This window comes from Pimephales promelas, chromosome 15 (genome assembly GCF_988280905.1).
Source record: "Pimephales promelas chromosome 15, fPimPro1.hap1.1, whole genome shotgun sequence".
NCBI classification, from domain to species: Eukaryota; Metazoa; Chordata; class Actinopteri; order Cypriniformes; family Leuciscidae; genus Pimephales; species Pimephales promelas.
The window spans coordinates 10871751-10899140 of record NC_142783.1 but is presented as its reverse complement, the minus strand read 5'-3'; the positions used below and the strand labels follow the sequence as shown (position 1 = coordinate 10899140).

General features: G+C 38.4%; 1 protein-coding gene across 2 annotated transcripts; it reads left to right on the top strand.

Annotated features, from left to right (window-relative positions):
* The first annotated feature begins 569 nt into the window (after positions 1–569).
* tdrd6b (tudor domain containing 6b) lies at positions 570–26096 on the top strand. Of its 2 annotated transcripts, XM_039673201.2 has the most exons (5): positions 570–683; positions 7011–12282; positions 12382–12501; positions 25560–25624; positions 25724–26096. In XM_039673201.2, the coding sequence occupies exons 2-5, from the start codon at positions 7065–7067 to the stop codon at positions 25766–25768; spliced, it is 5448 nt and encodes a 1815-aa protein (XP_039529135.2). In that variant the 5' UTR covers positions 570–683; positions 7011–7064; the 3' UTR covers positions 25769–26096. The 2 variants fall into 2 exon arrangements, with proteins under 2 accessions (XP_039529135.2, XP_039529133.2); XM_039673199.2 differs by having other exon boundaries at positions 7011–12501.
* Positions 26097–27390: the final 1294 nt, after the last annotated feature.

Below are 27390 nucleotides of genomic sequence, written 5' to 3'. Positions count from 1 at the left end.
ACTTAAAAGCCTTTAATTTTCTCAAAAAATGTCAGTGCGCCTTATAATCCGGAGCGCCTTATGGATTAATTGGTTAATAACGCGTCGCGTTATTAAATTCACCCGCGAACTCGCGCTCGTGTCCATCTAATGTCACACGGCCAGTTCAACCTCGTATAAATCACTGTACAGCTACCGCGATTTGGTTGGGCCATTGACCCAGTTTTAAATAGGGGCAATCATAACTTATTACAGTTCATTTTGCAATGTACCGTTGTACTCGCAATATGACATTTTTGTCATTCAAATACATCGCGCTGCTTTCCCCCAACTAGACAGCTGGGTGGGAAGCATCATAAAGAAAATAAATAAAGTAAAATAAAAAATAAAATCCAAATTAAAGTAAATAAATAAAAGACTTAAGATTTCAGACTGTAAAAAAAGGTTTTTAGCAAGTTTAAGATCCTCATCTAAGTAGAAAAGACGACATTATTTTTCTGTTCTCCGGTGTTCAAATCACGCGATGTCCACGTGACGCGCGGTCTTGTTTTTTTCGCGCTCTTAATCGACGTAGACGTCATTGATTCGTTAAAACATCTAGTGGCGTTTTTAAGTCGCGTTTGTTCCCAGTCAGTTGACTAAAAGCGCTGTAAAATAAGTCAGTCGTGGCATCCACGTGTACGATGGGGAGAAATTCATGTTTGGTAAGTTTTTGTAGACAAATTCATCGTTTGTTTCAAATACGCGATCGAACCAACCGTGTAGGTTTATATAAAGGCTTGATTCATTTGCGATTGAATAAGGCCCAATACCTCTAGCTGGATAAAGGCATGCAGCAAAATTAATCATTTTGACCTATAGCTAATTTAGTAGTTGTGCAGGTCCACACTCTTTGGCTTCCCCCTTTACTTTGAGCACCTGCACGGTTCAGGATTCATAATTTACTATTTTTGGTTGTGTTTTAATCTAGTCCACCATCACCAGGATGACTAGCATTTGATTTTAAATTTTTGCATTATGGACTTGTATTTTTGAGCTGCACATAGCCTACTGGATAATTTGTGAATCTCTTTTTTAGTCTTTAAACTTCTCCTAAGATTCTGAATACACAATTAAACAAAATAAGATGCAGTCTATTTAAAATTTGTTAATTCGTTTGAATTAGGGGTGTGGCGAGATATTCATTTCTCGTCGAACTTATTAAACTGAAAAGCTAGCCTATATTTTATCAGAACCAGCACAATCTTTTACAGTGCTTGTTTTTTCTTTTATTGCATATGAGAATTAGTGATGGGAGAAACAAATTGAACTCGATTGAACCGATTTCGCTTCCTAAAAAGATTCACTGAAACTTTGGAAGCGTTTGAAACGCCACACGCCGGCGACCCCTGCTGGTCAAAACAGTGGAAATGCAACACATTTAATAATAGCATTAACTGTTTTCTTTTATTAATTTCCAATGCTTGTTTTGTTTGTTATCAGCTAAACAAGCCAGTTAGAGATTAAATGAACTATTAGCCTATTCCTTTTAATTTTACGAATGGCCCATTAAAATGTCTGCAAAGGTATAAAACTGATAAGAAATCAGGTAAAAACCATAGAGACTTGTCAATAGTTTGCTGCTGGGAGGGCGATCTCATTCCGCATGATCAATGGGTTCATGGACCAATGAAATTTCAAATCCAATGATAATCCAAACTCTAAAAGTAGAGCTGTGTATGATTATTTTAGGGCTGTCATGATTCCTCGATTAAAATCTAGTGTTCTATTTTCAATCCTCGTTTGCATATTAGCCTACCATGTCGATTAACTGGCAAAATAACAGCTAAGCAGCACGTTCCACAGATCCCAGATAGCACAAGGCTGTTTGATGTCCTATTTACATCTGGAAGACGTATTTTAAAGAGTGTTTGCTCATCTGCAAGACGTCTATAGGACGTTTCCTGCAGATGTCAAATAGACGTTTAGAAGATGTCTCTAAGATGTAATGATTTAGAATGCATGTTAAACTGAAATCTTACAAACGTCTATTTGACATCTGACAGGAAACGTCCTATAGACGTTCTGCAGATGAGCAAATGCTCTTAAAAATACGTCTTCCAGATGTAAATAGGACATCAAATACCCTTGTGCTATCTGGGTTCCGGTCGACCACCATGGGACCTTATTTCGGAAAAATATTGAAGGGTAGTCAATGGCGAGAGACAACAAATATTTTGATCTCGTTTGAATTGTGCCCTGAATTACACATATGATGTTTGTCAATTTAAAAGATACATTTTAAAGTAAAGAAAGTTGCAGTTTGATGTAAAACCGTTGAGGTATAAGACTGTGAAAATACGTAATTACAAAGACTACAAACCCCAAAGGCGCACATTTTCTCCCAATGAATGAAGCTAACTTTACTGAGGCTGTCTTTGTTTCTACAGTAGCAGGGCTGACTTTGACTTTTTTTTTTTGCCACCTCCAGCACCTGCACAAACATCCCTGTCCCCACACTCACATCTACACACACATCAAATACACAGGAATGATTATCGGCCTGTTCAGATCGGCCCTATTTTGACATCGGAACAATGCCAATGTAAAAAAATGGAACATATCGGCCGATATTATATCGGCAGCCGGTAAATCGTAGTCACAGTCACGTTTACCTAATGTGCATCTTTCAGAATCTGCAAGGTAATGAACAAGAATCCAACACGATGCATTAAGAGCCGGGGTAAACTTTTAAGTAAAATGATGGTGTTTAAATTTTCTAATTTTGTTTTAGGCCTACCTGCTAATATCTTTTTTAGCGTCTGAAGGGCAGGACTAAATAAATGAATTTTAAAACAAAATAAGTACACTTTACACCAATACAAACAATGATTTTATGATCCTCCTTAATAAATAAATAAGCATTTGGAGATTTTGAAAGGTGTATGTAAACTTATGACTAAAGTTTAAGTGGAAAAAATCATAAAATTATTAGATGCCAAAATGTTCTCATGTTGCTATGGTTATTTTGTCAATCATCGCAGTTTCATGACTCACAGGGCTAAAATTTTGCGGATTCACTCCCACATTTAAATGCATTTATCACTCCTTATCATCATTTACATTGTGAATGTAACCATTGGTCCCCTTGAAGCTTGAAAAACAAAAGTTAGATTGTCAATAGCGCTCCCTTTAAGCCATCACTTACTTACCGCATTCTGCACTCTCCCTAAAACTCTTGTCATAAACACTGAAGTTGTCTGCACTGAACAGTGATTCTCTAATTTTTTAGCGCGTCTAGACTTTGTTTGAGGGGATTTGCGAAAGGATAAAGCTTGTGCTGATTCTGAACATACATTTTGAGTGAATTCTCTGCATGTTGACTCTAAGGGCCCTTTCCTGTTTGGTCCGGACTTTTGGACTTTTTTTCAGTTTGGTCCGAATCAAAATTATAAGTGTGAAACTTCCCCTGGACCATGGTCCAGACCAAACAGATGAAGTTTGGTCCGACGAAAAGAGGTAGTCTCGGTCCGGATCAAACTGAAAAAAGGTTTGGTTCGTTTACAGTGTGAAAGCATTTATGTATGGTTCGTACTTTCAGACCTTTTACAGGAAGGTGGTGGTTTTCTGGTGGTTTCCAAAAAGCCGAAAAAACAAAAGGTGGCTGGAGAAATGAGCTGTGTTGCACATGGGGAGATGAGGTTTTTAATTAAAGGATGGTCTGACATAAGATGTCAACTTGCAGTCTTCTCCTCCTTTCCTGCCGGCAACAATAAAATGTTTGCACGACAAGGACATTAATTTGGTGAATTTGAACTAGCCTTGTGTATAGTTGGTGCTGCAGGTAATTATGAAATAAAAATAACAATATAGTTGCAACAATATGTGTCCGTTCTTGTTGTCAAAGTTACCCGCTGAATTGACAACACGCTGACGTCAGACGCACGTCGATTTAAGCCTGTTTTATGCTTCTGCGTCGAATCGACGGCGTACCCCCGCAGACCCCTATCCGTCGACGCGAACCCCTCTCCGACCCCTCCGCCGTAGCTCGACGTGCACCTCCAAAAATTTGTAACTACGCGTCGAGGCGACGCAGACAGCAAGGGCTTTGATTGGTTAGATTATACATCAATTCAGGAGTGTAGCTTTTCCGATTTCCCCCTCCTGCTATAGCGCTATTTCTAACATTTGCACCCTCGTTCTGTAATTATAATACTCTTATAAAGAAAGTAAATAAAGAATTAAAAATAAACTGTTTTTTTATTTCATTGTTAATATATATGTCTATATTCTTTTCTTTCTTTTTTGCTCGCAATAAACTTCAATCAATCAATAAATCAACGTTTGTTTTGAAACACAGTTTGTTGTTTATTTTCAATACAATGTTCACGGTTACGTCATTGATAATACAGTACTAACCAAGTCTGCCACTGGACACATTATATCCTGCCATAGCACAGTTCCACGTGGAGACTGAAAAAATCCTTTAAGTCATTCCGAACAGGTATCGTTATGGCAGCTCGGGTGGAACCTTTATTTTATTGTCTATGGGTGGAACGGGCCCTGGACATCGTGTTGATTCTGTGGGGATAAAGTTTGTGTCGTCTTGTTATTCAACGTCGATTAGCTCCAGCTGGCAGCTGCTAAAACAACATTCTCTCTCTTTCGCTCGCGGCGCACGGAACCAAAGAGATTCGCGAACCCCCCTAGCGTTCTGCCGGCGAAATGCACCGCGATGCACCACAACCTCACGCAGAAGTATAAAACGGCCACGACGCCGTAGCAGTGACGACGTAGCTACGCCGTGGTGTTGACGCAGAAGCATAATGAGGCCTTTACAAACCAATCAATGTCAAGATGCAGCCCACATAGATGATGACAGGACGCAAGTAAATGTCATGTAAAGTTCTACTGTATAGTGCACTCGCATTATTGCAGTGTCAAACCAAAACTTTCTTTAAGTATAAAATGTATCAAAACATGAACTTTGGTTCGAACCTTGGTGCGGACTTTCAGGTGTGAAAACGCCCTAAAATGCCTGATTTGACACTGTGTTCATGGGCTTAATGCACGTCTGTGATTGGCTACAATGCTCAATGTGGAAACAACAAAGTAGTTTTGTTTAGTTTTTAAATAATATTGTGTCCTAGTGCCTGGATTGTGTCCACCCATACCCATGGACCACCTAAGGAGAGTCTATGCACACCTCTCACTTGTTCAAAATTGTAGAGCTGTGGTCCATCAAGAATTTGATGGTTTTCCACCTCCTCAGTCTCCCAGTTGTTCTCCAAGAGAACTTTTATCTGCCCAGATGAAGAATAGGAAAGACGGTGCAAACGAACTGGTAGTTCCACGAGTCCTTTTATAGTTGCTTTCTTTCAGTTAAGCACACTCTTCACATACATGTCTAAAGAGTGGATGTTGACAGGGCAAAACACTCAGTAAAACGCTGCAAATCAAAGTGGAAGTAAACGCATTATTATAAAACAACAGCCAGTGATCGAGCGGTCCTCTTCCTCTTTGCGCGAGCATTTTTACTCACCGTGCGTGCACGCTCGCATAAGAACAGCACGCAGAAGTAAAGAAGTAGTGCATAGAAGTAGTCATCTTAAAGGCATTTCAAAATGTCATGAACACTACTTAACCAAGCAATAATAAAAAAAAACATTAAACCATCTCGAGATTAAAGTCATTATAATGCGAGATTAAACTCGTTAAATTTCGAGAGGAAAAAGTCGAAATACGAGAATTAACTCATTAAATATAGAGAATAAAGTCGAAATAATCGTGAGAAACTTGACAAACACGACTTTTTTTGAGTTCGCATTATAATGACTTTAATCTCGAGATGGTTTTAATTTTTCATTGTCCTCTTCCATAGACAACAGAGGAAAAAAAAATTTTTTACTTAAAAAATTAACAAATTAAAGGACAAAAAGAAAACCCAATCTGTTTGAAGCTTTGAAAACCAGTCTTTTTTTTCCGTCTGCATATTATTTTTTTTCATCAAATAGAAATAGCAGGCCTACCTCTATCCACACCTTGTCAGTCCCTCCAGGATTTCACGATTTTTTTTTTTTGTGATTTTTGCAATCAAAATGACTGATTTTGTGGTGGTAACTTCCAAAAATTTGTGAAAAAATTTGCGATTTATATATAACATTTACCATAAAAGTATTCAGTCCTTCCAGAAAAACGTGGTGTTTTTCTGTGATTGTTGCGGGCAAAAACTGATTGATTACGCGGCCCTTTTTCTTTAAAAATGCGATGGAATATGCAGGATATTTATGCAATTTTATGCGATGAAATTAAGGGAACTTGCAAAAATTGCGGTTTGATAAAAAAGAGAAAAAAAAGTGAGTGCGGGTAATTTCTTTTTGATGCTACTTCTTTTATCTTATGATGTTTATTGAGTAACGATGTGACGGTAGAACGTGTGACAGACAGTTATACGAGTTCGATTTGTCTGGCGTCGCGTAATTGCGTCACTTCATAACGTTCCCATTGAAACAGGGGGAAATGGCTGCTCTTGTGTGACGCAAACGCAACATTTTTCAACTTTCTTGCAAGATGCATGTGACTTTTTTTGCAACGAGGATAATGAAATTATGCAAACCCCGCATATTTTACACGGAAATCGGCAATTTATGCGGCGAAAGTGCGGCATATTTGAAAAAATGCGGCCCCCGCATAAATATGCGGACGTTGGCTGATTTTGCATTGAATTCAGCGATCGCATAATCGCGTTTTTCTGGAGGGACTGCCTTGTCTTCATGATGTGGGTTTAGTCTTGAGCACAGCCTGTTGAGTGAGACCCGCGCCAGAAAACCCCCTCTCCGATGGCACAGATGTCCCGGGAATGTGATGTTGTATTGTTGTATTGTACTTCATTGCTCTTCATTTTGCTTGCTCAGTGAAATGTCTGTAGGCATGTGTGGTTGCACGCTCCCCATGAATTAACAAACATAGGCTATATAGTGTTTTTTTGTTGTTGTTTGCGTGGTGCATGGTTAAACTTTTCTTTTAATAAGTTCTTCTTTTTCATTCTTCAGATTTTCCCCATTAATGCTCTTTAACAATTTGGAAAGGCAAGATTCCCAACCAAGATGTGTTCAATTCCTGGTTTGCCAGAAGTCGGATCCAATACGACCGTTCATATTGCAAGAGTCACTTTAAACCCACACACTATCTTAGTGGAATTTGGAGGGAATTTAAATCCTGGACAAGAGGCCATTGATGTATATCAAAAACTAAAAAAAGACATTGACGTCCTTAGGAAATGGCAACAAACTTTTGAAGGCAAACCTGGAGAACTATGTTTAGTATATGAAGACGGAGCTTGGCACAGAGCAAGGATACTTTCAAAATCTAAACATAACTACAAGGTGTTCCTAATTGATGATGGAAAATTACTCTGGGCCTCAAGCGAAGTCTTGAAAAAATGTCCACGCAACCTTTGCAGTCTACCTCCCAGGGTAGAGCTTTGTATACTGGCCAGTGTATCACCTCTATGCCTTGAGAGTGCATGGTCTCGGGCCGCTTCAGAGTACATCAGATCTTTGTGTGGGAAAAAGGTATCTGGGTGTGTTCAGGATGTGATGATGCCTTCCAGAATTGTTCTCCTTGACATTCCAAGTGTATCCAAACAAATGTATGAACTTGGATTTGCTAGAAAGATGCCTAATGAAGACTTTAAAAGCCTTGTAATGCATTCACTGGATTTGCCAATAAATACTTCCATACAGACCAATGTTACATCTACAAATGGTCAGCAGGAGCATGCCAGTGACCCTGACAAGTTGCATCAATATTTGTATCCAGAGTTGTTGCCTGGAACAATTGAGATTGTAACTGTAACACAAGTTGTTCATCCATTGAGGATCTTTTGCAAACTGCATGTCTTTTCACATGAGCTCAAGAAATTAAGTGATCAACTCCACGAATACTATGAAGATGCATTCTCTGCTCCGATGCGAATGCCACTGTCTGATGGGTCTCCATGTGCAACCAAAGGAAGTGATGGCAATTGGTATCGATCTGTACTTCAGCAGAACAACATCTCTGATGTTGTCAAGGTCTTTCATGTCGATTATGGAATTGGAGATTTTGTTAAACTCTGCAATATCAGACCCTTGTCTGCAAGGTTCTTCCAATTACCAGTTATCACCTATGAATGCTCTTTATATGGTGTCATTGACAAAGGAGTTGGATGGAGGTCTGATCAGATAGATTATCTGAAGTCCGTTGTACTCAATCAAATCCTTGTTGGAAAATTTGAGCATCACAGTGTGAAACAGGATGTCTATCATATAACGCTTTATGGAAATGACAATGTAAATGTGAACACCACGTTTGGTCACAGAGAGCAGTGTTTGTCAGTGACGGAGAGGATTTGTAGTGACCCAACTCTTGAGAATCTAAACAAAGTGACTTGCAAATATATGCATGACAGAAATGTGTCTTTACATTCTCTCCATTCACCCATTTTAACCAGATGCTCCAGTGCTCTTGAAAATGTCTCGGTAGTGAGACCCTCCAAATCTGAAGAAAACCTACAACCTGCAGAGGAAGGGCACTCACCGAGTATTGGTGCAGCTCCATTCCTTCAGACGGATACATATGTTGATTCACCACCTAAAATTGAAGTCGGCGCAAAGGATAAGGTGCAAATAACTTGTGTCCAAAGTGTAAACCAGTTCTTTGGCCATTTTGCACAAAATACTGATACAGTCAGGAAAATGACCAAAGATATTCAACAACTGTGCCGCAAACGGCCACAAGCTAAGTGTTCAATTTTCCCTAAGATGATGTGTCTTGCTAAATACTCAGATGGGCTGTGGCACAGAGGACAAATTGAATCGACGCATCCAAAAATACTTGTCAAATTTGTTGACTATGGTGACTTGGTCGTTTTGGATAAATCTGATATTCTACCATTTCCCCCAAATGCTAGTGCGATTGCATCTACTCCCATTCAGGCTGTTCTGTTTGAACTTTGTAATTTAACATTACCTGAGCCATGTGAGATTAATGAGTGGTTTAAAAACTATGCCACAGGCTGCATGTTCACCGTCATCGTGAAACAAAATTCCTCGGGCAAACTGTCCGTGGAGATGTATGATGAGAAAACAAACCTCAACTTAAAAATTAAAGAGCAGTTGAACAAGACCAAAAGAAACATCGGCAATGGAACTGATAAGGCTCATACTTTCAAGAAGACCACAAAACCAGTTGTTCAAGGAACATTGGAACAAAACTTCCAGACTGATACTAATCAAGCGAGTGGACACAGTAGAGCTAGGCCTAATGTTTTACACCAACAGGTGATCCTTTATCCAAAGCTCACCGATCTTCCCTCTAAAGCCTTGCATGCAGGATATGTTTCAGAAATCTATGTTTCACACTGTAATAGTCCGTCAAGTTTTTTTGTGCAATTGGCTAGTGATGAAGATGAAATATTTTCTATTCTCGACAAACTTAATTCTGATCAATTAAGTGACGCAGTTGATCTCAACTTGTTGCAGTCAGGTGACCTAGTGAGAGCTGAATATCCTGCTGATGGGGCCTGGTATCGTGCTGTTGTTCAAAACAAGAGCGATGGCATGGTTCAAGTGCAGTTTATTGATTTTGGGAATGAGGCAACACTTCTACCCCTTAAAATAAGGCAACTTGGCAAGCAGTTCCTTAGCACACCCAGGCTCAGTATTTGTTGCACGGTTGAGGATGGTAAGAAAAGAAAAAAAGGTGATTGGACCCAGGAAGATATCTTGACTTTCAAAAAATCAACAGGTGAAAATGGTGAGAAGAAAATTCAATGCAAGTTTATCCAAGAGGACGCATCTGCTTGGCTTGTCAGTTTAGAGCACCAGGGTGTTGTATTGGAAGGTCCTTTGTTTAATACTGCTCTCAAATCAGGTGCTCAAACTGAATCGCAAATGCACTGCAATGAAAATAATCAGCCGTTAACCTTCAAGGAACCAGCTATAACTCAAGGACAAATTGTAGAAGCATATGCTTCATCTATTGATGGACCAAATTACTTCTGGTGCCAGTTCAAAAACTCAGAGGAACTTGACAAAGTCTCTCTGCTTGCACAAGAAATTGGAAACTGTAGTCGAACTAAACCAATTCAGCCAAATCAGTTACGCCAAGGAGGACTGTGCCTAGCATTATTTTCTGACCAGCAGTGGTACCGTGCACAGATTATAAAAACGCATGATAAAACGGTCTCTGTTCTTTTTATAGATTATGGAAATGAGTCTGAAATTGATCTGAACTTCGTTAAGTTCCTGCCCACCAAGCTTCTGGAAAGCCCACCACAAGCATTTCTTTGTCAGTTAGAAGCTTTGGGGTCCGTAGATGGCACTTGGAGTGACGCTGCAACTGATAAATTTTTTGAGTTTCTGGTGGATGAACCTTTAAAAGTGACTATTCGGAACACTGTAAGGTCATCTTACCTTTCAAAGTGTCCTCTGTATAGCGTTCTTGTTGAATGCAAGGGGCTTATTGTTAATGATCTAATGAAAGATTACTGGTGTGACCCCAAACCTCAAATCTGTAGCGAATCAAGAGTTGCCGCTAAAACAAAACCCTCTGCAGGCAAGGACAGTTTTGGAGCAACAAGCTCTGAAACAGTTCTGAAAAATAAAACTCCCAAGCTTAATTCTAGTACAAGACCAGTACATGTTAACCCTGAACTTATAAACTCTGAGTCAGAGATTTCTCAAAATGAACCCAATCAAGAAGTTCGATTACAACGCCATGATGGTTGGCGGTTAGAATGTGCTGCAGCCATGACCCAAGACCAAAGCATTACAAACCCAATGTCTCCTGAAGAATATGGACACACTGTGGTTCCTGAACTATCAGTGCAGTTTTTACCTCAAGTTGGAGATCTTCCTCCTCGTGTGATTGAACCAGGTACAGTGTCCGAGGTGTATATTTCGCACATCAACAGCCTGACAAGTTTTTTTGTACAACTGGCAATCGATGAGAATACATTATTCTCCCTCAGCGAACTATTGAATTCCCCTCAGCTATCTGAGAAAGATGAAAGGAAGGCATTCAGTGTTCAGCAGGGAAGTTTGGTTAAAGCCATGTTTTCTGAAGATGGTTCCTGGTATCGTGCCATTGTGAAGGACACAACTGAAAATGGCAAGGTTCGGGTAGAGTTCATAGATTTTGGAAATGAGGCAACTGTATCTCCCCTTGAAATTCATCAACTTGATGAGCCGCTACTGTTGTACCCAAGGTTCAGCATTCACTGCAGCTTTAGTGTAGATGATCGATTCAAGACCCTGGGAACAGAGGAAATAAAGGAACAGATTTTGCTCTTCAAAAACATTTTCGGTGATGCTGGAGAGAAAACTCTCTCTTGCAAGTTTATCAAAGATGATGCCATTAATTGGAAAGTGAAAATGACTCCCAGCTCATTGGATTCGTTTAGTGAGAAATGGGATAATTTTGATTTGAATGCATTACTGGCAATTTCCAAAACTGAGCAGGAGACATTCCAGCTGCTCTTCAAGAAACCAGACGTGTCTTTGGGACAGACAGTAGAAGCGTTTGCATCCTGCATTGTTGGACCAAATTATTTCTGGTGCCAGTTTTCAAACTCTGAAATACTTGACCAAATCACCCACGTTGCCCAAGAATATGGAAACTCTAGTGAGACGGAGCCAATTCTGCTAGATAGTTTGGAAACTGAGCACCTGTGCTTGGCTCGTTATTGCGACGATCAAATGTGGTATCGTGCAAAGGTTATTAATAAGTGCAAAAACACTGTTTCTGTCCTATTTGTTGATTTCGGAAATGAGTCTGAAATTAGCGAAGGCTCTGTTAAAGCACTGCCTTATGACTTGCTGCAAAGTCCAGCTCAAGCTTTTCTGTGTCAGTTAGAAGGATTTGATCTATCGTCTGGATCATGCGACAGTGTAGCTACCGATACATTCTATGAGCTTGTTGTGGATAAACCTCTGAAAGTAACTGTGCAGTGCGTTGCTAATATGCTGGACCCTAACAGCCCTCCATATTACGTTAAAGTGGAAACTCCACAATGTCTTGTAAATGAGCACATGGCAAAGTTTTTGAGGAAGTCTGCAGAGGTGATTGAATCCCAAGAAAAATCCACTGCATTAACATCTGTAGATCAACCCGTTTTGGGGGATAAAGCAAGTGTGAACATTTCTAACGCAACAAAGGAAAATCACTCTGCATCAAAATCTGTAGATCAACCTGTTTCAAAGGATAAAACAAGTGTGAACCTTGCAGTCTTAACAGAGGAAAATCACACAAGTGAACCTCATTGTGCTGAACGACATGAAGGTAATAGAATCGAACTATTAGTAGTAAATGGTGAATTGCATGCTGTACCTGAAAACAAGGTGGATGATCAGCTTGGAAATATCATTGAAAATGATTCAGTTTTAGAAGTTCAAGAAGTTTGTCATGAACCTGATGATGATGGAGTTCCTGTTGGATCAGCTGAGCCAATGCTGCTGAATACTGTGGAAAATGGCAAAGATATGGAAGATTCTGAAAAAGGTTTGTAAATTTGTGAATCTTTCAATTATTTTTCAAATGGAATATAATTATTTTAAAGGGATAGTTCAACCAAAAACGAAAATTACCCCATGATTTACTCGCCCTCAAACCATCCTGGGAGGGGTGTTAATAAAGGCCTTCTGAAGCAATGCGTTTGAACACACTAAGCCGACGGTTGACCGTCGGGCAGTTTTTGTGTGTCGGCCGACTAAGTCTTCCCGGTGTGTTCCGCACTGTTCCGTGCCGTCGGCTGAAATCAATCCTCGGTGGCTTCGTTTCGGCCGATTCGACATGTTGAATCTGTGTCGGTGAAGGAGCGAACTCTGATTGGCTGTTCAGCTTAGTGAACGAGTCAGTGTAATAAGAAGAATATTACAAGAATAATAGCAAAATGGTGAGCAAAGAAGTCAAAACGGTACACTAATAAGGCTGTTACGTCATCTTACCTGAGTGTTCCTTGGCAAATATTTAAATATTAACATGAGCTTAGTGGAATAAAGATATTGTTTAGCAGGATTGATATTCAAAACGGTAACCATGCACTGCTTTGTTTACGGTGTGTAAATGCAGCCTGTAGTGTCGGTTTCCCTTTTTGAATGACGAATATATCTGCAGAAATAGACAGTTGTCTAATTTAGAACGCGCATTTTAGCTGACAGTCGGCAGTAGTTCCCTCGTTGCGTTCAAGTGCTGCTTTTTACACCGACGTGAGGCGACAACACAGTCTGCTAGTTCATCAGCGCTAGTTCGTCTGCGTCAGCTTGCTGCTTGTGTTTCAGGCTTAAGAGCAGTGTTCATTTTGACATCAAATTTTCATTTACTTTTAGTTTTAGTCTTTTGACTAAAATGGCATTTAATTTTAGTCATCGGAGTTGTTTTAATTTTAGTCGACGAAATTCAATATGATTTTAGTCGACTAAATCTACAGTAGATTTAGTCGACTAAAATATAATGGGTTTAGTTAAATTGTTATGCATTAATTTAGAATAGAATAAAATGTATAAACCCATATTCCTTTGAAGAAAACATCTATTAACCTGTTAATATGAATGATTTAAAAGTCCGAACATGCAATACAGATACGGATTTAACTACTGTGACTTAAAAAATATCTTAAAATTAAATAAAACCACTTTTCCTAAAGTACAACAGTCTTTTAAATGAATTAAATTTGCATTCTTTACAACTACTTGGATACATCATGCTTTATTCTTTCAAGCTGAAATATTTATTTCTATTAAATCTTATTAATCCTTATTATACTAAAGCAATTAACAAACAGTGAATGCTTTTCTCTTTTTCTTTTGCTGCTTGATCAATAGGCTCTATGCACTTACTTCCGCATTCTGTAAAACAGGTCGCATTGCTTCCGGTCCAGGGCCCTCATTTATCAATGGTGCGTACAGACAGATTTGTGCGTAGTGAGTGCGTAAGAACAATTTCACGCAAAGTGTGGGATTTACCAAGTTGTACTTATACGTAGAAATGTGTGTTAATATAAGCACACCTCTGAGCATGCTTACGCAGATCATCTAGTGGTAGAATAGCGACACTACACATAAAAAGCATTTAAGAGTGCCACAGTAAGCATTAAAGCTGTAGTATACGATGTTGAAAATCAGTCGAGAAAGCCTGAAACGGGAGGGACGTTTTAAAAAACTCATCCCGCCTCTCCACACACACACACCCCTCCCCTCTGCTACGTGATCCCTCCCGGGAAACGAATTGAACAACGTCACTCAGTCAAGTTGTGATCATCATACTTTCACAACATTGCTTACATCACATCATATGTAAAATTGCCTTTAGACACTTGAACTTAGTTGCTTCATCAATGATTCAATGACACGTTTGAGATCACGCCAACGCAAGATTAGCAACACATGAAATGTTCTACACTACCCACCACCATAACTATGATATTAGTAGTATTGCGAAGGTTTTGAGTAATTGTTATAGCAGCATACAGCGCATCTTGTTTAAATTCCGATCGGCTCAAACAGAAACCCGCTAGGCATACTGAAATATAATCAAGCACTTCAAGAAATATATTTACTTTGACCCATGATAGGCGATGCTAAACAGCTAACATTCCAATGCCGACCGGCAGAATTAGCAAGTTGTCAGACTAATAAAAAGCTATATATGTAACACTTCATGCGACTCACGCCATTTACGAGTATAAATAAATGTTAAACGTTACCTGCTCAACCAAATGTAAGCAGTGTCAGCATCGGTATTCATAGGGTCAATGGTGGACCCTATATTTATTCTCCTCAAATTTCGGCATTCTTCACATTTTCTTGTAGGGGCAATCAGGGGACGCTTGCTGTTGTCTCTTTCGTTTTTATCCATCGCTGTTATGCTACTTAGCTAGCTACCATATGCGGTCAGCTGCTAACACGCGCAATTCTCATGACGCAGAAGGGGGGCGCGGTCGGGCGTGGTCGGGTGCGGTGGGGTGGAGACGCGAGCGCCAGGCGGAGTTTCAAGTGTAGCTGGTGATTGGATGAGAGCAGTTGACCAATGTAGCTTTGCGATCGCAAAGCTTTCATTGGTCAACTTTTATGCGGCTGTACAGCCAATAGAGTGAATGGATTTTTTTCGTTCTTTTTTCTATTTATATTGTTAGGATTGTACTATATAACTGTAACCAGCATATAAACGAGGATATTAATAATGAACAATCTTTGAAATCGTATACCCTAGCTTTAAGCAATCCACATATGTCCTTTGTTTTCTTTAAAACACTCAATTTATAATTTGTCTAGTTTTAAACACGATGCTTAATTGGTGTCAAACCCTATAACAGACAGATGTGAAATAAATTCCTTCACTTTGGGTGTTAGATGTCCCGGTTTGTTCTGTCTAAAGAGCATCAGTGTCACCGTCCTTGGTAATCCCGGACAGAGCCGTGTCTCCGATGATACAGGCTATGCGGTTCTCCAATGGGGAAAGTTCTGTTGTTGGTCCTCCTCCAGTTGCGGACATTTCTCGTCTGTGTGCTGTGACATGTTTTTAGCCAATACTTTAATATCAAACTTTTTTTTTTTTTTTTCATTTCTGGGACCGTTCTCTCCACAGACCCAACGGAATTAACTGCATTGGTGACATTCTCCCATGCTGCATTTTTTTCTTTTATTTGTAATTCCTCCTGCAGTAGATGAACTAAATATATGTTGGTTGTATTCAACTTAATTTACAAGTATCTCTAATTCTGTGTTTGTGAAGTTCCTCTTCTTTGCTCTCTTTGCCATTATTGCAGTGAGGAAAAAACACAATCACGTAATTTTTAATGGGAAGTGCTGTCACCATAAATGGTTAATTGGAGGCGTTTCTGAATGCTAATGACCATGAATGTGAACAAGCATGGTACTTGCGCACATGTGGTATTTATCAACAATGATTACTTATTCATGTGCGTAAGAACTGCGTGCGCACGTTTGATAAATGTAGAGTTTCTTGTACTTAGGCACCTTCTAAATTTCATTCGTTGGACAAAATATAGAACCTTTTCTACGCACCATTGATAAATGAGGGCCTAGGTGTTTTGTATGTGCTTCATCACATTTTTTGCGGTTTTACTCAAGATAACTTAAAAGGAGCGAGCAAAGATTAGCATAACCAATGTCCCTCACATGTGCAGATTGATATTTAAACGTTTTACATTTTTTCTTCTTCACAGTAACGTTTAGATATTTAAATGGAATAAAACGGCAATAACAAAGTGAAGGTAACTAACCTAGGTAGGTTAGCTGATTACCTTAATCCATAGATGTCGTAGTCAGTTCTTACGGCCGTTAACAACACTTTCTCTGACAAGCGGATGCGATGAGACCCGTTTTCCGGTTTGGTCATGTGACACTCGGCATAAAGCCTATACTACGGACACAGACATGCAAATTGATATTTAAAAGTTTTATAGTTTTTCTTCACAGTAACGTTTAGATATTTAAATTGAATAAAACGCCAATAACAAAGTGAACTAGGTAGGTTAGCTGATTACCTAAAAAATCCATAGATATCGTAGTCAGTTCTTACGGCCGTTAACACTTTCTCTGACAAGTGGATGCGGTTTAGTCACTGATGCACATCCGATACACTCACAACTAGGGATGGGACGGTATGAAAATTTCATATCACGATTATAGTGTCCACAATTATCGCGATTATCAATATTATCACGGTTTTCTTAAATTTAGATATAAAGTGTTCAAAATATAAAGTGTAAAAATATAAAATATAAATATAAAGTGTTCAAAAAGAACTGATGCTCACACTGAAAACATTTCAACAAGTTTTATGAATGAAAATCAACAAACAACAAATAAACAAGCAGCTCTATGCAGTTTTTTTTAAGCAAGATTCTATTCTATGGCATTTCCTTCTTTATAATGCACGTCGTCAATAGCAACGCATTATTACACACACCGCGCACATCAATATCACAAACGGACACGCGCTCGTTTAATTCAAATACAACTTGCCGGCCGTCTTGCGTCTCCAGTTTTTGATTGTTTTGAAAATGAAATCAGAGTTGATTTATTGCTTACAGAGTTTGATAATATTGGTTTAATAATCATCTTGTCTGGACGATTGTTTTACTAAATGAATTTATAAACGGGTAAGATTTAAAACATTAGCTAAACTCATTATCAATTCAATATGTCCCCGTAATTATGTAGTAAAAATAAAATCGGTGTAATACGTTATGTATCTATACATTGCTATCCCTTAAAACGTCACTCTTAATAATAATCTTATTTGAAGATGTTCGTTCGTCGGCTCAAAGACACTTGCTGCAAAATTTTCTTCGCGGAAGCTTCACTTCTATTTCAAGTGAGTGACATAAAATGTTTAAACTCAAAACAACATTTCGTGCCCATTGCCCAATTGTTTCCCAGACCTAGTTTCGGTATTGAAGTCAAAGTTAACTTGCCTTGTGTTCGCTATACAACAGCGGGTGATGGTTACACAAGAAGACGTTTCTTTTGGACAGTGACTTTTTGTTCTGCAGACAGGGTGACTATCCTCGATCAAGTTTCCCTCAGGACTTTAGTAAACGCCTAACCATAACCACACTCCAGATTTGGTCCTCTTAAAAGGCTGAATCTCCCAAGCACGGTCACTGCCTTCCGCCATTCCTTCTCGAATAGTAAACATTGCGTGCAGCGCGCGGCTGCGTCAGACTGGCCGACAGGATTTACAGTGAGTTATTAATCGCGATAATCAAACACGGTTTTAATGATAATTACATTTTAAACGATAATACTAACCGTCAGTATATTTTATCGTGGTTTATCACGAAACCGGTTATCGTCCCATCCCTACTCACAACTGTTTAAGACATAACAGACAGTTTACATGAATACTGTCCAAAACGGACATTTAGACATAGTGTTGTGTGTATTTGTCCATTCAGACATGAAAGAGAGCTCAGTTCAGTCCTTGTGCACTTTGTGTGTGTGTGTGTGTGCATAGCTGCTCGCTTCGGGTCAGGTGTGTGCGCACGGAGAACCGTACCAAATAAAGCTCTTTTTTGCATCGTCACTCTTTTTCATATCTATATGTCTGCTCTACACATTCTCCCAGAAGTTCACATTTTTTAACGTTTTATGAGACCGCGGGGTAGATCAGTCAGTACACAGACTGATCTCATGAAGTAGCGTGTGTATGACACGCCAATTCGTATTTCCATTTTTGGCGTACTATCAAGACGCATAATCGCCTTTCAGCGTGTTTATGAACGCCGTTGACTTAACGTTATATAAATATAGGACTTCCCTCAACCCCGTCCCTAAACCTAACCGTCACTGGGGTTAATGGCATTTATGACTGTTCCCTTACCATCCTAGGTAAAAAAAAGATATGACTTACCTCAACCCCATCCCTAAACTTAACCGTCACTGGGGTTAATGGCATTTATGACTGGAGATTTGACGCGCTTTTACGGACACGCGGAATGACGCGGACGTTAATGGCGTAGACATATATGCATACACGTGGATACACGCGGATAGCTCAAAATGCGTAGAGATAACACGCCACCTGACCCGAAAGTGGCGTATATGTTTACGCAAAAGTCATGATGTCATGTTGCAGTACAAATGTGCGCATACCACACGCAAGACATCAGTTCTGACTGGATCGCTTCCTAAATCGTCACTATTCGTCTAGTTTTAATTTGTTGACAAATGTCAATAGATTTTTGTCTTAGTTTTTGTCATTCAAAATTAGTTTAGTTATCATCTCATTTTCTTCTGTGAAAATGTTGTTGACAAATAATTTTCGTCATTATTTTCGTCAATGAAACTAACACTGCTTAAGAGAAATAACCATATTTAAAACTTTATCGACTAAAATAACTTGCTTCCGGCAGCTTGCGTAGGCCATTTGACTTAAGCCAAAAGAGTAACACTTGACAATGCATGACATAGAGTAGTGCAATCTTTGACGCCTGTCACGGTTCATACTAACAAGGTTGGGCAACAAACTAAATTTAGTTTGGCATAATTTAGCATTAGTTTAGAGCCAGACCGATATATTGGCAAGCCGACATTATCGGCTGATATTAGGCATTTTCTAAACTATCGGTATCGGCAGTTATAATGGCCGATAAATGAATATTTCAAAAGTAAAATAAAAACGGACGAAACACGCTTGAACCATGTCATGAGTGTTGGAGTTGTATAGTTTGTCCACCAGAGTGCACTCAAATCTACACCATTCCTGTTGGTAACACTCATTGATTTGGTCATGATGGATGCATTGCTTGAATAACAATTTAAAAAATCGTCTCCATCAGTTTTTTTTTATTTATTTATTTTTTTTTTTATTTGTGCATTGGCAGATACAGGCTTTAACAGTTTGTGGCCTGAGAGCCTATCGTGATCTGCAGCTACTCAGAACTAAGAATGTGTAATAAGTGGCAATAAGCATCAAGATATCACAGTTTTTTGCTAAGGAGATGTTTGTTTAGTCTCTTCTTGAAGGCCTGAATATTCTTTGAGGTGATTTCACCTACTACGGTAGAGGGGAGGCAGTTCCAAGTTGTTACAGCTGAATGAAGAAAGCTCCTTCCCAAGCATTTTGTGTTAGAATTGGGTAATTTTAGTGCGTGACTTGCTCGTGCTCTTCGAGTGGTTCGGCAGACGAGATCTGGTGGGGGTAGCAGAGCTTTGAGATCCTCTGGACAGTTTTTAGTGTGCATTTTGAAAAGCACAGTTGTTGCTGCAACAGTTCTCCGATGGTTGAGCTGACTGATTGCATATTTCCTTAGGGCAGTGTCCTCATCCACCCCAATGATTTTCAGTGCTTTTTTCTGGATGTTGTCAATCTGCCTGAGGGTGGTCTGTGATGCGTTCATCCAGGCAAGGCAAGAGTACTCCAAGGTACTCCTGACTTGTGCCTTGTAGACATTGGCCCTACCTTTGACATCAAGCTTGTTGGCCAGCCTGCGCAGAGCCCCAAGACACTGTCCAGTTCTCTTAACTCAAATAAGCATGACAAAATGTATGACTATCATGTCCAGTTTTGCTGCTGTTAAATAAGCAGAGAGTGAAGCGGAATTAGCTAGTAATAGTTACGTTACGTTGTTGCAGTGTAGTTGACTGACTGTCCTTTTAACTTTTGACTGTGTCTGAAGTCTTTCTTTAATAGCGCGTGACAGTTCTAGCTCTCTCTAAGTCGTCCTCAGACGAGCCTTCCATCGTCCGGCCAGTTCGTTGGTGCTCTGGGCTCCCGCATCCCTCTTGAGTACGTCGACGTATGTTAGTGTGGGGTGTCCTCTTGACCTATGGCCATGTGTTGGTTCCCATAGCACCAGCTTGCAGGCTGGCAGCTCTCGATGCCTTCGGCAATGTCCTGCAAGTCTCATTCTCCTCACAGCAATCTTGTCGGTCACTCTTGATACTCCCTCATAGAGGATTTTGTTGGTTACATGCACTCCCTTACTGATATTAAGCACTGCACGGAGCATCCTGGTGTAGCACCCGTCCAGGGACTTCTCTAGGGTTGGATTCAGGGTCCAGCATTCACTGCCATAGAGGAGAACAGACTCTACCGTCGCGTAGAATATTTCTGATTTGGCGGGAGGGGCTGGAGTTCCACACTGTTCATGCCGTTCAGGGCCCTCCACGCAAGTGCCTTCCTCACTTTTAGATCACGCTCTGTTGAGTTGACCCATGCGCCCAGGTACTTAAAGTCCTCAACTTCCTTCAGCACAGTGTCTCCTACTGTTATCAGAGGTTGATGTTCCGGTGGTACGTTGTAGGTCATGACCTGGGTTTTACTTTGCATTTACCCTAAGGCCAACCTTAGTGCACTCTAGCTCCACCCTGTGTCGTAGTTCTTGAGCTTGTTCCATGCTATTGGAGAGCAAACTGATGTCATCCGCATATTTAAGGTCTGTCAAGACTACTAGCAATGAGACGCATCATCTCTCCTTGGCCTGTTATATTGAACATATAGCTAAATTGCTAAACCATTGCTAAATTTTGGCTCATCATAGACTAGCTAACCACAAAAGCTAGCTAATGCCACTATCATCAGTCTGTTCTGTTATGATAATAAAAGAAACAAGAAACAAGTCTTTTTAAAATCATCATATTATTTTAGTTAAAACTCATAAATAACTAATGTTAAGGAAATGTTTTTTTAATAAAAAAAATAAAATAAAAAATAATAAATATTTTTTTAATAAGAAATAAAAAAAAAAAAAAAAAAATATCGGCCGACATATTGGAATATCGGAATATCATAAATAACTTCAAATAACTATTGTTAGGGAAATGTTTTTTTAATAAAAAAAATAAAATAAAAAAATAAATATTTTTTTAATAACAAATAAAAAAAAATAAAAAAAAATATCGGCCGACGTATTGGAATATCGGATTTTAAAACCAAAAAAATATTTGTATCGGTATCGGCCTTCAAAATCCTTTATCGGTCGGTCTCTACTGAAGTTCCTCCGACATTTTCTGTAGAAATTCTCGTTTTAGACTTCTAATTTGTGACTGGTGTTTTGTTTTGCTCTATCCATTGCGCTTCTGCGTTCGTCATCAGTGATGGGAATAATGTCGTTATAAATAAGCGGCGTTAAAGCAGTAATCAAACGAATTACTGTTTCCTCTGTTACAACACCATTGTCGTTTCTATAGCCTATTTGAGCTCACTGACATGGTTTTCATCCGAGTATGCTCTCCCTTTACCATATGACCTGCAAGGTTTTTTTTCTCCTGTGTGTGTGTTTGAGGCGCCAGAATGGACAAAAGCTACGCAAACGCCTGTTCGACAATGCGCGAGAGAGACGGAGTGTGTCTGAGAGAGACCGAGTGGGTCCGCAAGAGAAGACAGATTGTGTCCAAGAGCACACTTGACAGTGCACGAGAGAGGCAGAGTGGGTCCAAGAGTGCACTCGACAGTGCGTGAGAGACAGAGGGTGTCCGAGCATTATATAATTTGTTCATAAATGCGTTACAAATTTCAGCATTAGAACAATCTCTGTAGCCTATTGGTATTGTAAAGCCCGGCTAGATCGGCCCAAAGTCCGGCATCCGATCAGGTGAAGGTCTCCATGTGTTACTTACTTTCCTCGTGGCAAAGTATTTGATTAAAGTCCCTATGAAATCAAAATTGACCATACTTACTTTGTTTGCCTAAATTGATCGTTTTGTGGTGAACAATTCATAGACTAGCTAACCACAAAAGCTAGCTAATGCCACTATCATCATTCTGTTCTGTTATGATAATAAAAGAAACAAGTTTCTTTTTAAAATCATCATATTATTTTAGTTAAAACTCATAAATAACTAATGTTAAGGAAATGTTTTTTTAATAAAAAAAATAAAATAAAAAATAATAAATGTTTTTTTAATAAGAAATAAAAAATACAAAAAAAAAAAAATATCGGCCGACATATTGGAATATCGGAATATCATAAATAACTTCAAATAACTATTGTTAGGGAAATGTTTTTTTAATTAAAAAAATAAAATAATAAATAATAAATAAATTGACAAGTCAATCCACACACAAAAATTTTTTGGCTTCGTAATCTTTAATCAAAGTTTGAAAATGTCCCTCCCCTCTGCATTGGAGGACCTTGCCCGATGACGTAGGCTTTACGGTTTGGGCGTCTCCCTAACATCCATAACCACACCCCTCCAACTGACAGCTGCTGTGTGTTTGCGAGCGCCGAGCGAGCATTGATTGACAGCGTGTGTAAACTTGCGTTCTAGATCCAATCAGGTGCTAGTTAGAAAAAAAAGCCACGCCCACTATTTTGCCTCATTTAGTATTCCGTTTCTCTCCGAAATACGTCACAACACTGGAGAAAAGTCGTTTGCAACTTCCGGTTCACGGGGACTTTAAATGCAATACTTTTCTCATGTATTCTCATTATTTCATCTGACCCTATAAATGAAAAGGTTTTTAATGATATCGGTGTGCATCATTAAATATAAGCGAACGTTTGACTATTCCTTTTAACTTTAATGAAATAATGTCAAAGTAGGTTAATAATCAAAATGTAACAATTTATGTCAGGCTAATTTATCATTGCAATTTCACAATTGATGTCAGGTGAATTTATCTTTACAATTTCACAATCAGTTCAAAGATTATCATTACAAAACATCAAATGCTCTGGAATAAAGAGAAGAAATGCGAAGCCGATATTAGGAAATACGTGAAGCTGAGAGTCTCGGTGAGTGCTTTCACAGGCTCATCTGAAGCACAGAAAAGGCCTCAACCTTCTGCTGCATTTCATTACATAGACCGACATTTCAAATGTAAATTAGTTTTACCGTGGAAATTCACCTTTACACCGTCCCAGACTTAATGGGGGAAGAGGTTTTACATGGAACTATTTGCTAACAGTGGGAATTTGCATTGAGTTAACACCTTCTGAGAGCAGGAGGGTTTAACCATCCACCCTCTTTTGTGTTGTTTGTGTTATTACCATCTTCAAAACCTTATTTGTTGTTTTACTTAGTGTGACTGGTACAAATGTCTCATTTCCAAATGAGACATTTCGAATGATGCTAAACGTGTAATGCTCTGATAATCATTCACATTAAATAATTTAGATTCTTGGGTGAGTTTTTGGTGACCTTTGAATGGAGGGTGAGGGCGAGAAATGTAGATTAGGATGAGGGAGGTGAGACCTACGTCTCAATGGTGCATGAGGGGGTAGTAGTTCAATGTTAATTTTCAGCCTCAACCAGTTCTTCCAGTTTTTCCAGTCTTACAATGGTATCATCTGCAACATTTTAATTAATTTACATGGTTGTACAAAAAGTAACCTGCAGGGAAAGTTCTGGGAGCACTTCTTGTTAAACGGTTTACTTTTGTAAGGAAGAAAATACTTTTGTGATCTACATAGTTACACCTGATGGCTACAGTTGTGTGACCGCTTTATAATTTTAATTTGCACTACAAAGAGTGTATGTATCTATATATTTTTTTTTAGCATTTATTCATTTTTGTACATTTCTTAAAGGGATACTCAACCCAGAAAGTTGTCATTTACTCACCCTCAAGTTGTTGCAACTCTGTATGAGTTTGTTTCTTCTGCTGAACACAAAGGAAGATGTTTTGAAAAACGATTGGAACATTTACTTCCATAGTATTTTTTTTTCTACTATGGAAGTCAATGGTGCCTAACAACTCTTGTTTTATACAACAATATCTTCCTTTGTGTTCATCAGAAGAAAGAAACTCCTACAGATTTGGAAAATCTTGAGGGTGAGTAAATGATGACAGAATTAAAATTTTTGGGTGGCGTATCCCTTTAAGCATAATATATGTATAGACTTATTTGTTGGCCAGTTGTGGTCTGTGCAATATTAAATTTTGTTCTAAACCATCTATTATGTTTTATTGTTCTACTATAGTAATGATAATATTTTAAATAATATATTGAATTTAATAGGTGTCTCTCACATTGTCCCACAGCATCATTACAAATGTGTAGATTAGTGTACAATATTTTATAATATTTTTTTTCTATTTAGTGTGCATTTAGGTAATTTAACATTTTAATATTGGGGGCATCCAAGTTATTTGACCGGCGTATTTGAACATTTTATTATTATTATTTAAGTAATGCAATATTTACCGTCCCTGGTAATTAGTTACTTTTATAATGATTTAACTCCGTTACTAACTCGGTAAGAGTTACCACTCACAAATAGTAACTAATTATTAATAGTAACTAACATTTTAAGTAACGTGCTTAACACTGTCATTACGTTGTGTATCAGGTCAAGGGGGTACTCTTTCACTGTAAAACGATGACGGTTTGCCGAAAGCTGGTTATTTTAGTTGATAAAGTTTTAACTATGGATCTTTTTCTCACACGAACACATCGTTTCGCTACAGAAGTCCGTTATTAACCCCCCAGAGCCGCGTGGAGCACTTTTATCATGGATGGATGTACTTTTATGGACAGAAACTGTCCATTCACTGCCATTTTTATAAAGTTTGGAAGAGCCAGGACATTTTTTTAATAGAACTCCGATTTTATTCGTCTGAAAGAATAATGTAATATGCACTAACTTAATATACCTAGGATGATTTCTGGGCGAGTAAATCATGCATCATTTTTGGGTGAACCATCCCTTTAAGGGCAATTTGTTTTTTAGGTCTATATTTTTATTTAAGGCTGGAATACATTGCACTACTTTTCCATATTTGCTATTTGCTAGTTTCTGAAAGTTCGTTTTTGGGCAGATTTTGCATATAATTGTGTAGTGTATGACTTCCAGAGCCTCCAAATATTTATGTTATTACTTTTAAAAAAAGGGCTATGATTAGTTAGGCTGATTCTTTTCGGTTTGAGGATATCATGCATGTTTGTTATTTTGAGCTAATTTTAGAACACATTTCTCTCATTTGTCATTTCTTTTATATGATGTGCTTGTTTCTGTTTGGTACAATGTGTAGTTCTGTGGTGAGAAAATCTGTCGTTTAGTGTATGATGGCCTATTTTTTATTTTTATCTATTTTTAGTTGTCAATGGTTGATTTATTTTTTTCACTTCACTTATTTTTCAACAGACGTCCCGATGACACCAAGCAGAAGATCAGATTGGGTTGCTGGTTTAGAAAAAAAGTTACCCATGGTATTCCTTTTTTGCTTTTGTGTTTTATTTTTTTATTTTTTATATTCAGTAACCCTTACTGAAAAGTAACTCTTTCCCCCCCATTTTGTTACTTTATAGGTTTGCACTGAAGACTCATGTGACTCTAAGTGCATCTTCAAATGAGTGATTTTTAACTTTATTGTGGAAAGGTCCAAGCCATTTTTTTTCATGGGGGAAAATGAATATGCAACGAACAAAAAAATTGTTTCAAATGGACATCTGTTTCCAGATTCTGTGTTGACAAGTCTGTGAAAGATTAGAGATGTTACTTGCCATCTTTCTTGTAATTTTAAAACCCAGCATGAAGCTTGTCTGATTGCATTGTGTTAGGTTTTGTTGATACCCTAGTTTATTCGTGATAATCTTTTTTTTTATATAGCTGTTACACAAGTGTTTGTCAATTTAATGGTGGTTGAATTTAATGATGGTTGGAATAAAAACTCTTCATAGAGCTGGTTTTGCCATAGTTTTTTTTTATGTGCACTTAAGTATTCTAAATTGCACCATAACACCTGAAAACTAATGCATGAGACAAACAAGGTTCTTTTCAAGGAGGCGCAATTGCCTTTGTCTAAAATGAGCGCTTTTTTCCTTTGTCTAAAACATTTTTACATTACAACGTATTATCGTTTAAATATCTATTTATTTGAGTGGTACCTGATATAAATCAGCCAACAAAATCACTATGAAATGATTACATACCCAGTTAAATCACAAATGTCTCTGATTGGTCAATGATCTGTGCTGAGAAAAGAAACCGGTATCCTATGAAAACAACATCTAATTTAAAGTCTGCGAAATTTTGACTGACCTTTACATTAACTATACAGTGAATGGTTTTAAGATAAAAGTGGTAACACTTGTGGTAACAAGTTGCAAGTTTTTGATGACGTACATATATTAGTGCAAACCGCAACGAGGGTGTAAACCAAATTAGTTCATTATTTCAAAGTTTTTAAAGACAATTGCATCAGCTTCTGGTGATTTTTATGATCTAGTGGAAGAAATTGTGAAAAATAAATGTGACCCTAATCAAAGTCACAGGCCCCGTTCACACCGCAGACAAAAGGGGCCCAAATCTGGGTCAAGTAACCAGGTCAGACTTCTTCAGAGATGGTGTGAACACTCAAATCTTGCCCAGATCTCATTTTTTAAATCGGATTTAGACCACATACATATGTAGTCCTGAATCACACACAGATCTGATTTTTTTCCAATGCGTCCACAGTGTGAACAACCAAGACTGACATCAATCTACATCGACATTTGACACAATTATGTGCCGGCGAGTAAGCACTACATTCTTAGAAGAAAAGGTTCTATATAGAATAAGGTATAGGTGAGGTAAGGTATCTATTTAAGGCTCTAAAGCGCTACATATTTGGAACCCCTAAAGTGCAATGCATGAATGATCACAAAACTCAAGATATGGGGGTTAAATGTAAATAATCAATATCACACGAAGAGTGCCATTTCAGTTTTTGTCCTTCAAAAATCAGCATGATTAAAATGGGATGTTAAGTTACTACAACAGTTTAGTAAACAATAATTTAATTACAAAAATGCTGCAGAATAATGCATGAATAAAAGCCTATAAAGAACCTTTGTGCCAAAAGGGTTCTTTCTTGTCATTATCATCATTTTTTGCATAAAAGGTCCTTTGCAGTTGAGTAAAGAACCCTATGCTACATACATAGAACCCTTTTTTCTAAGAGTGTAGACACAACAGACACGTACCACTCCTG